Here is a 12,433-nt window from a genome sequence, read left to right on the forward strand (position 1 = left end):
CAGCCCCACCCCCAACCCCCATCACCCCCCAAAAATAAATTTTATTTTTTAAAAAAGTATTTACAATTTTAATTTAAAAATTATTTTTTACTCTCTAATAAAATTAAAAAATATGTTTTATTTATAAATCAAACATTAAAAAAAATTCTGAAAAATATTTTCTACTCACCAATCAAACACAAGAAAATAATTTAAAAATCTACTTTAAAAAAATAATTCAAAAATCTATTTTCTTTTTTAGGAAAACATTTTCTAGAAGAAACATTTTTCATTCCTTCCTATCAAACACACCCATAATTGTTTTTTTATGTTAGTATTTAGTCATGTTTAAAATGACCATTTAATCCTTTTCCGGCCAAAAATTTTAGCATCACAGTCGTGTAATATCTTTTTCGGAAATAGCAGAAGTACCCTCTCTCCTTTTTATTCTTTAATCAAAATTTCTCCAGAATTTTTGGTTAATTACGTGAACATGCTAATTCAAGTTATTTATTGGTCAATTTAATTGATAAATATATTTGATAAAAAATAATGAATTTGATGAATATAAAAGATAAAATAAAATTTAATTTGAAATAATAATAAATTTTATGATAGTATGAATATATGAGATATATAATGGTTTTAAAAGTATAATATGAGTTAAAAAAATTATTTACATATGAAATAATTGGTTAGTGTATATATATATACATATATATACATATATATATATATATATATGTATATATACATATATATATATACATATANTTGAAATTTCTAGATTGTGATTTTTGGAGAATTTGGAATTTCATGAGATGAATGCAACATGAATGGCATGTCGAAACCCTGATTTCATATCACAATTTCTTATCAAGATTCATATGGCATGTCCAACCCTGATTTCATACCACAATTTCATATTAAATGTGAATTAATTGATTGAGATCAGAGTTGAACATTCGTATATAATGCATTGTATTTTGTATCGATTAGAGCGGCACATTGTCCAATATTATACATATATATCGGATGTAGATTTTAAAGGTGTGAATAGAAAGTAAAGTCCAAACCTGAGACAGGTCAAATTGTATTTTGAATACATGGCATGTATGGATTTTCTTCAAAAAAAAATTACAGTTCTATAAAAGGAGTTGTTATTGTCTTGATTGTTATCTTCCGTGCTTTTATGTATGATTAAGTTATTTTGGATTGATTTACCTATTGTGAGATCGGGGTCAACTTAATCCTTAGGCTGCTAAATTGTTTGGGGCTCCATATATTTTTGGACCCATTTTTAATTATTTTTAAAAAATAATATCACCTTTTAAAAAGAAAATTATATATATTATGAGTGTTGTGATTTCTATCAAGAAAATTGTGTATGAGATGAATATACAACCTGAATTTCGTAAGAAATAATTTGATAAAAATATTGATAACGAAGTCACAAAATTCCTTGGAATTAGAGTTCAATAATATATATCAGAGAGAGAGAGAGAGTAGATCAAACTGTTTTTTTCACTTCAAAATATATTTGAATCAATTAAAGCATATGAAAATATTTTTGGGTTCTTATGTAGTGGTAAATTGAGATCAATATTTAAAAAAAAAAAAAACATTGTGTTAACCTTGAACTTCTTTTAATACATAATGGTTATTCTGATATTGATAGTTTAGATTTTTTAAAAAATTTAAACGCGTTAAGAGAATAAGAGTCTGTTTGGCTCACCTTAAAAGCTGGTCAAACTAACTTAAAAGCTGATTTTTGACTTATTTAGATGTTTGGCAATACTCAAAATAACTTATTTTAAGTTAAAAAAAACTTATTTTAAGCCAAAAGTTAAAAGCTGGGGTAGATGTGCTTTTCTTTTTTTAGCTTATAAGCTGTTTTAAGTTGACCACATTTTTATCTTTTTGCCTTTAATATTTTTATACAATCTCCAAATTACAACATAACCCTAACATCTCTTTCTTCCATTTTTCCCTTTTCACGTTTGGCATAGCAACTTCAGCACTTTTATCCAAACACATAACTGCTTATTTTAAAAATAAGTTTCAGCACTTTCAAAAGTACTTTTTTAAAGCTGCTTTTATTAAGCCCATCCAAACGGGCCCTAATATACAAGTATAAGATAATTATCTAAAAGAAATACTCAATCAAATACAAACATTTGATTCTTTTCTCCAAATAAACATATTGCTTATAGATTGGTGTTAACAGTTCATGTAGCTATTGCCTCAGCCGAAAGAAGTTTTCAAAACTAAAATTGATTAAATCCTATTTAAGATCAACAATGTCTCAAGAGAGACTGAATGTATTCGCTATATTATCAATTGAAAAAAGAATTATTAAAATAAATTGATTATAAAATAATAAATAATGACTTCGCATCTAAAAAGGTAGAAAAATAGATCTCAAATAAAAGTATATGTGATGAAAAAATGAAATATTAGGGCGCTTCTCTAAAGTTTCGTTTTAGGCCCCCAATCTTATTAAATCGTTCCTGGGTGAGATTGAGGTAGGTATCATCACTTTGTCGATTTTGTGACAACTATATATATGTAATCAACTTATTTTGTACTTCTTTGTTTCATTTATATGACTCACTTTTTTAATCAATTCCAAAAAAATGACATACTTTTATACATAGTAACTATATAACTTTAAAATGCGTATTTTACCCTCAATAAAATAATTTATAATCACACAAATATCTATAACTTATTTTAGATCAAAATTTAGAAATCATCACAGATCACATTAAAAAAAGAAGAGAAAATACATAAAAACTTCCCTGAACTTGGTTGGATAATTGATTTTAGTAGTACTTAAATCATACGGGTATTTAAATACCCACCTTAACATCTATGAAGTGATTTTTTCACCCGGAGACTATAATACCACTCTCACCCGCCATATCATAGCCACGTAAGCGCCACATCATAACTATGTAGGCACCATGTCATTAATTTTAATTTATTTCTTACTTATTCACTATTTTTTCTTAAACACTTTTGAAAATTAATTATAGCAATTGATTAATTTATAAATGCATACCCCACCCCTCTCTTTCTTCTTCCTTGTTGTTCACCATTATCCTAACCTTCAATACTTTCTTTTCTTCTTCTTCTTCACTATTCAATAATTTTTTAAGTCACTTTAAAGAAGAAAATTCACTATAATATTCATATTATTTTCTTCGAACCCTTCCAACGAATTTACCCACTTGGAGAACGATTTTTTTTTTAAAGTCAATATTTTCTTGACAACTCAAATAAGAAATGAAGATTGCATAAGAATGTTGATCCAAAAAATTGTAAATTTTATGAGAAATGTTCGAACGGATCTAAAAATCAAATGGGTCACTCAAAATTTAAGAAAGTTTACATTTGTCAAACCGATACCAATAATATAGAGTATAATTGACGTCAATAAAATGACATCGGTATTGAATTTTACGGATTAAAAGAAGACTAGAGAAATAAAAATTGTGAATAGAGGTAGGGATAAAGATGGAGGAGGAAATGTTTCGATGGAGAAAGATCTGTATTGAGTAAGACAACAAAATGAAAAGAAAAAAAAATAAAGAATTTAAGAAGGGGACCCACTAATTTCATTTATCTCTTATTAAGAAAATTTACATATTTTATACATTCAATATATATTAAAACTATTTAAATAATTTGTTATACATAGACCAATAAAAAAAGGCTATATGTAGGTTTTAAAAATTATTTTTTTTTTGTTTTCACGTACTTTAAGGAGAGTGCACTCACTCTCTGTGTCCCATCACTCCTTAGGGGGTGTTCTAATAATTTTTAAGATGTTAAGAGGATACTTAAACGTCCGTATAATTTAAGTACTAAAATAATTATTCGACTAATTTCAGGGAATTTTTATGTATTTTCTAAATAAAATTAAAAAAAAAAAATATCAACCTACTTGACATAAATAAAAAAGGATGGAGTTCCAAACTTTAAAGCCATCCAATATTTAAATGACATAGAGACATAAATACTATTAATTTAAATAAATTTGGCATAATCCTCTTTGTCATAAAGTTACATACTAATGTAGCTAACTAACATTAGGCAATTAATAGAACACTACTTCTACGGCAGATGTGCCACCTCTTAACTTAAGCCAATAAAAGGGTGGACAACATTTAATAACCGATATGAATTGTGATACAGTGAAATTATTTTATTTTTAATTAGAAATTTCAAATTTAAGTTTTAGAATATAAAAAAGATTCTGCTAGAGAGCTACTTTTGAATAAATTCTATAATATACTATTTAAATTTAATTAAAATTTTAATACGAGAATCAAACATTTTGAACGAAAAATACCAAACAAAAAAACCATTTCGTACATTGACTAGTTGGCCTAATCCGCCGTTTGTGAGAATTGTAGACGTTTTGGCCTAACAACTGTCTTCTTAATTAGGGTGTGCACGATTAATATAGTTTTTATTTTTCAGGGTTGATATATTAAAATAATTTGAAATAATATTTTTAACAATAGATGTTCTTGAAAAATGATTTTCATAGTAATAGTAGGGAGAAGTTTTATTAATAACATTTTATATTAATTGTGTCTCTCTGTCTTAATAGTTAATATACCTCAGTTTCACCCTATTTTTATAGCTTCCATTCTTCGATCATCAATAAAATTTGTCTATAAATACTTTTAAGATAATATTTTTTTATTTATATATACCAAATACAAAAAAAAAAGAATAAGTAAAAATTATTTTCCTTAATATATTTGTAAAATTCATTATTTTTTTAAAATGACTAAAATGAAAAGGGTAAAAAAATAGTATACATGAAGATTATATATCCTTCCAAAGTTTCTTATACCAAAATTTACAATCACATGAGATTTCAGCATAAATTTTTTATGATAATTTTACATCTTTTTAATGTTTCAACTTGAAAGCATCTTCCATAGTGATTAATTATTATATAACCTCCATTTCTTTCATATTTTGTGTTACAAAACTATATTGTAATACCCAAAACGACAAGTTTACTCCTAATTAATGAGTTAAACATGTTTTTCTTCTATCGTGTGTACCACCATAGTGTCTTATTTTATTCATAGACAAAAATTTTAAAATATTTTTAAAGTATGTGAAATTGAATTAAAATATTCTCAATATTTTTTTACTATTAAACAAATTAATAATATATGTGTGTGAGTCTAGCTAATACTATTAATCAAAATATTCCATAATTGATTATTGTGCTGTTCGGATCAGTTTTCTTGCACCTCAACTAACTCTACGGGATACCTGTCACCTTCGACCAACAATAGGTACCAGATAATTTTGTCCTCCAAGATTAGACTAGATAGAAAGAATCACCTAATGTTTTTTTCTCTTCGCTGAATTTTGAACCCAAAACCTCAATAAGAGCCCACTATATATAAAACCGGCTATATTTTATTTTATTTCATTCAAACTCCATAAAATTGTATTAAAATTATTTTGACTTGCAATAATTCTTCATCTTCTTATATATTCTTCTATTTCCTCACTTTTGTGAAATGTTGTACAAGAAATTAAATCATGCTTCCTTGTGATTTATTGGAAGAGATCCTCTCAAGACTCCCAGCCAAAAATGTATGTCAATTAAAATCTGTTTCAAAACATTGGCTCAACACAATTTCCACACCTCACTTCAAGAAACTCCATTACAAAAAATCCATCAAAAATCCTCATCTAGTTTTAATTGATGAATCCATCAAATGCAACAACTATTTTGCCAAAACTCTTACAATATCCTCAATTAACCACCTTAAACAAAATCCAGCACCAAATCTTGACAAGAAATTCACTATAGACATTTTGTTTCAACACAACACCAATTTCTCTTTTAACCAATGTTTCATTTGTTACAACATTAAAGATAACATTTGGTTATACAATCTAACCACTCAACAAAATCAAGAATTGCCTCATGTTACAAACCCCATGATTAGTTTTGATTTAGGGTACATCCCAAGTTCTAATGAATTCAAGATTGTTCATGTTTTTGGGAAAAAAGATGACAAAGTTGGATATGAGATTATAACTCTTAAAGATGACAACTTTGTCCCAACTTCTTGGAGGATTCTTGAAAATCATAAGAATTTATACACAAGAAAAATTGCATCTTTGAGTGTGAATGGTTCTATTTATTGGTTGGTTAATGATATGCAAGACAATAAAAAAAGAATTGTGTGTCTAGAGTTGGAAAATGAGGAATTTAGGAAAATTTCTTGTCCAAAAGAAAGTTCAATTACTCAAAATAGTCTAATGATATATCAAGCACAACAACTAGTGGAAGTAAAGGGGTTATTTGGAGTAGCACAATTTTCAGCAAATTTTTCAAATGTGAATATTTTTGTGCTTAAACAAGGCAACAAGAAGAATAAGGAGGAGATTTGGGTAAAGGAGTTTAGTGTCAACTTGTTTCATATGGGGCATTGGTTTAAAATTGTGGGGTTTGTGCCTTTTGAAGAAGATAATAATAATGGAGAGTTAATATTTGTTCCAAATAATGGGAGACTCTTATTATACAATACCAAAAAAGGAAGCTTTAAAAATGTGGGAGAGTTCAATTTATTGAGATATAAGCATCATAGTTTGTATTTTGATAGTCTCTTTTTGTTTAGGTAGTAGTGGATATGATGACTTGTAGAAACAAAAGAGTGTTTTTTATGGAATGGTGAAATGCATAATAATAATAACACTTTAGTTATCAATACACATTAATAAAAAAAGGAAGTATGTATGTGTACAATGTAAGTATTTCTTGGCATTTTTATATTTTCAAGTGTTTTAACTTCTTATTCTCATATCTAGTTTCTTTCTACTTTGATTTAATGTTAGTAAATTATGTAGTATTTACAATTTAGTTCTTTATTATAGGCTTTGTAGTTTTATATTGTGCATTAGCAAGGAATGGTAAGGTCAAATTTCCAACTCAGAGATAGAACTGGAAGAAAATAAAGTTAAAAATTGGCTATTAATATTCTTCAAGGGAAAACTAATAAAAAATAAAAAATGATAATGTGATGAAGGTTATTTGACCTGCCCAACATTATTTTCCGAACCATGAACACATGGGTCGTTGGTTAAGAACTGAATTATTTACGTATTAAAATTATGGAAAAGGGTTAAAGTTAGTTTTAAATTATGTGAAATATTATTTATATATTTTATTACTTTTTAGGATAAAAGATGACTTCGCCGTTATCCTAAGAGATCACAATTACCCTTATGATTTAAGAGAAGTGACGTGGCAAGTCACATGACACTAATTCCGCCACCTGAGCTTGCCAACTAGGATACCCCTAAAAAATTTTGATCCAATAAATAATTCAATCGTAACGCATTTTTACTAGACTCACCCACTAAAATTAAATTAGGAGGGAAACATCCTTTTTTTCACCTCATTTTCACTATTCAATTCACCATGAAGAATACACTTCACTTGAAGAATCTCAATTTAGAAGAACATGCTAATCTTTTCTTCTGATATTCATTTTAGTAAATATTGATGATTTGAGATAAAATACTATTTTTCCTTCAATTTTACATGTATGTTTGAATTTGATCTGTTGGGAGGAGTTAAAGGATGTGTCTTAACCTTATTTTGAGGTCCCTTCTACTTGTTTTATGTTAGTATTGACACATTTTTAGGCTACGTGTGAATAATTTAAGATTTTTATTTTCAGATATGAATGAATGTGCCGTCCCAATCTGATCTAAATATTTTATAATCCTTTTTTCTTGTTCTTTTTATCGATAAGTCATTTTCTTTGTTTTTATATTTATAATAAAAATAAAAGTCATTAAAAGTCTTTTTCTCAGTTATATATGATTTGTTTATTAATGTGGGGTCTTATAAAAAAATCAATATGGAAGGCATAAATGTTGACCTTTTATTTCACCATGGAGGTAAATAGACTTTAAAACCTCACATACTATATGGTGAATGAGTAATGTTGATAGTATATGGTGATGAACTTATGCAATGAAATATATTTGTTGTAATACAATAAAGGTTGGATAGAAAGAAGGATTAAGACAATTCATATGACTTGATGGAACCCTTTTAAAAGGTCAATGCAGGGGCACAAGTTGTAGTGGAGTAAAGGATAAGCAGACTACTAGGACATGGCAGCTTACAATTGTTGGAGAAATCTGAAGAATGGTGATAGCATCATTTGACATATAGAAGGTAAGTAGTGTTTCAAGTTTATGTAACTTTAATTATTATATACAGTTTTTATAAGTATTAGTAATTGATTTGACATGTACATAAATCACTGGCAAATATCCTTTCATTATCAAACCATATCTACTCATTTGAGAGTGTTATCTTGATTTTGCGACCAACAAATTTTAAACATATCGAAAATAAATAAATCATACAAATAAAATATGGAGATCGTGAGTACAAATCTGTTCCTCCCTTGATTTTACTCTCCTAAGATTTATCCATGATTCGAGAGCTGTTTGTAGCGTATTTCTCAAATTAGGATGATTTAGATTTGACCTCTCTATATGAATAATCCATCAATCCAACAATTTGCGAAGTATTCGAGATCTAGATTTCTTTATGGAATTTCCCATGCCTTTTAAGAGAATTTAGTATGCTTTATATAGACATAAATTAGGATTTAGGGTTGAGTAGCCTCTAAGAATTCTTATTTGAGTTGAACACAATTTGTAGAGTCCCAACTCGAATTGAACGCATCTTGTAGAGTCTACAACATGAACTTTTAATTATTTATAAATAGATATTGTAAGACATATTGAAGTCAATTGGATACAGAAATTTAGAACTGGAGAAATGAAGAAACTAATGTGTTGGACTACTCGATGTACTTATGAAGAAGATTTAAGGACTAATTGAATGTTTTTGGTGCATTGTCAGAAGAAGCTAGAATATGCGCCCATGAACCAATTTGATCTTGTGAAAATAGTTGGAAGGCCAAAATTTAAAAAAGATAGAGAAAACAATACAATAATAAATAGAGCTGGAGAGTGATCACTTTCAAATGAAACAAAACCAGAGTGATTACAAAGGAGTGAGTGATCCTACACAGGGGCGGACCCACATGGCTTGGTAAGGCTGCACGTGCACCCGCTAACTTCGAAAAAATGATGTATATATATATATGTATATCTATCTTAAGAAATTAGCAGAAAAAGGATATAATTAACAGCACACACATGAATAACATAAATGTGCCCTTGTGTAGTTGATATAAGCTAGTCCCAGGTTCATACCCATCTAGTTACCTATTTTACTTTTTTATTTTAGATTTACCTTAGAGTTTATATTAGTGCACCCGAATTCTTCAAAACCTGGGTGAGCTAGTTACCTATTTTACTTTTTTATTTTAGATTTACCTTAGAGTTTATATTAGTGCACCCGAAGTCTTCAAAACCTGGGTTCGCCTCTGATCGAACAGACTCTCTTTACTCACCCACTAAAGTCACATGGAAAGGAAAAGAAGCTATGAATAGTAAGAAAGGGCATGAGAGAAGAAGGTGAGAAAGTTGAAGACCAAGAAAGAAAATGGAAGATCCCAAATGTAGACCATGAAAGCAAATGGAAGATCCCAAATGGAAGGTGGGGAAGTTGTAGGCATCTACTAATGAAGCATATATAAGTCTTGAAATACAAAATAAGTTGTCTTTAAAAAATATGATAATAAACAAAGATATAGATGAAGTTAACAATACTACACACTATCCAAGTAACTCATTGCGATACTCCAAATCAAGATCTAGATCCGCTCATGAGAGTTATTTCCATGAGAAACAATATGTACACCAAAATATACCACAAATGGTATAAGTTCATAAATATCGCATTCCCAACAAAAAAGTTTGATTTTCAGCTCACCCATTTTCGCTTACTTTTTAAAGCCATTTAAATATAAAAATACTTTTTAAAAAGATGAAAGTGATATTTGAATTCAATCCCGAGTCACAAGTATGATAAGTAAGAACTACAACCAATATGTCCCCATGTCACAATCCAGATCGTCGTGATAGGCACCCACACTAACTCTACGGTGAGAGAATCACTACTACAACCTAAACAAACAACTAAACTAAAAACCAAGGTATTTAAAGATACAAAAGCATGTTTAAATGACTAAATTATTTATTAAGGAGTTCTCAAAAACTCCAAAAGTTTAATAAAACAAATGAACTAACACGAATACAGAAATATAATTCCTAGAACCTGAAAGTCAATGTACCAAAACTCTAACAATGACAAGTCAAAAAAACAAGGGGTACAACCCCGAAAGTAAAACAACAACCTTAAAAATAAAAATCTTAAACAAATAGTCTGAGTCCGAAGAGAGTGGACTTAAATAAGAGAGATCTCTGGAAGCCTGAAAGAACTAGCTCACCCTTGAATCCAGTCACACTCAATAGCCATCAAGTTGAGGTCTATAAATAGTCGGCGGAAAATGCCCTGTACTAAATAAAAATAAGAGCAAATATAGTATCAGTACACAATCACCGTGTAATGGTAGGATCACGCGGCTATCCCACTAAGTGAAGCATATATAAGTCATTACAACATAATAAACATGCACACACCGAACATATACAATATCAATTAACATTTACGAGCAACGTACAATTTCACATGCTTCAGTAAGAGAAACACACCACAACCACTCTTAAAGTCCACTTGTGCAATGCATGAATGAAGTCTCACTCTTCACTTACACTAAGTAGAACTCTTTGAGAAGTTATAAGTCATAGTCCATGTTCACGTTCATAAGCCAATATATAAAAAGTCAATGGTCCTCTCATGGAACCCAATTCAATGGTACTCTCGTGGAACCCAAACTCAAATTGTTAGTGCACTGGAACGCTGTATCCAATCCATAGTTAGCTTGCCCGGAATGTGGCAATTTGATTCCATTTTTTATGTCGGGACCTAACAAGCGATCCCAGTTAGCTTGCGGGAACGTGACAATTTGATCTCATTTTTATGTCGAAACGTGGCAACCGATCTCACCTAGCTTTTCGGAATGTGGCAACCGATCCCAAACACACACCACAATCACAATCACAAGTATATCATCAAGATCATACATTTACATCAGTATTTCAAGGCATATAGTTATTCGTTCATACTCTTTTACAATTAGTGTGATCAATAATGCAACACTCTCATGCATACATGCATCATAATGAAGAAAGAACAAACATATATCACACAATCATGAAATTACAACCATCACTTACCTAGAATCCAAGCTTGAATCGCCTAAGACACTTGATAATGATTCAAATGACACCTCTAGATCCACCATTTCTATGCTTCGCTCAATCTTGAAGGGAGCTCGAGTATTTGATTTCTTCACCCACAACTCCAGTCCGCTATTGTTGTTTGGTGATTATGAAGAGCACTAAAGAGTTGCTTGGTAGAGTGTACATATAAGTTAGGGGTGTTCAAGTCAAATCAAATCAAATTAAATAAAAAAAATCGATTGATGATTTAGTTTGGTTGGTTTGGCTTTAAAAAAAAATCGACCACTCTTGATTTGATTTTGTATTAAAAGAAAAAAGTCTAACCAAGCCCAAATCATTATTTTATTTATAGATAAAAGTTATTAATTATAATTTGCTTTACTAATATATTTTTAATTAGTTATAGTTTTCAACGTTTACATGTACTAATTTAAATTTGGACTTGTAAATTATTGTAAATATTTTATTTTGTATTCAAATCGGGAGTTACAATTATACTTTTTTGAGTAATTTTTCAGATTCAAAGTTAACAATCTACTCTGTAAATATTTTGTCTTGCATTTAGTTTGATTGTAGTCTTTAATCGTACAAGTTTAACGTAATGAGTGTTGATATTTCAATAAAAGTATTTTGTACTCATGCGAATTTTACCGTCATTTCAAAGATTTCTATTCATTTAACATTTTTAAAGTTTAGCTTATCATATATGTAAGTGAAAATGTATTTGATCTCTTTTTCAATCACCGTATAGTTATAAAGAAAAAAAACCGACTAAAACCGAAACTCAAAAGGCCAACTTTATGTGGTTTTATTTAGTTTTTACATTTAATAAACAAACATAATTAGTTTAGATTTTTCTTTTAACGAAAAACCAAATCAAATTGACATTGTATGTTAGTAATATTGAAATTAGCAATGCAAAAATTAATTATATTGATATGATTTTTTGTCTAGTACCTGATTTGCTTAATTAACAATAACAATACATTCTATAAAATTATTTTTTATAAAAATATCTTCCATTACTAGACCTGTTCTTGTGTGATGAGACCAACGAACCTAATGCTCTGATACCAAGTTTGTCACGACCCAAAATCGAGCCGCGACTGGCACCCACACTTACCCTCCTATGTGAGCGAACCAACCAATCTAAACCTTAACATTT

General features: G+C 29.1%; 1 protein-coding gene across 1 annotated transcript; it reads left to right on the forward strand.

The window, feature by feature from the left end:
- The first annotated feature begins 5,462 nt into the window (after nt 1-5,462).
- On the forward strand, nt 5,463-6,817 carry LOC107019849 (F-box protein At3g22700-like). The gene has a single exon (XM_015220214.2). It carries the CDS (start codon nt 5,560-5,562, stop codon nt 6,649-6,651), a length of 1,092 nt encoding a protein of 363 aa, XP_015075700.1. The 5' UTR covers nt 5,463-5,559; the 3' UTR covers nt 6,652-6,817.
- The last annotated feature ends 5,616 nt before the right edge of the window (nt 6,818-12,433 follow it).

The sequence above is a fragment of the Solanum pennellii genome, chromosome 5, assembly GCF_001406875.1.
Source record: "Solanum pennellii chromosome 5, SPENNV200".
Taxonomy (NCBI): Eukaryota; Viridiplantae; Streptophyta; class Magnoliopsida; order Solanales; family Solanaceae; genus Solanum; species Solanum pennellii.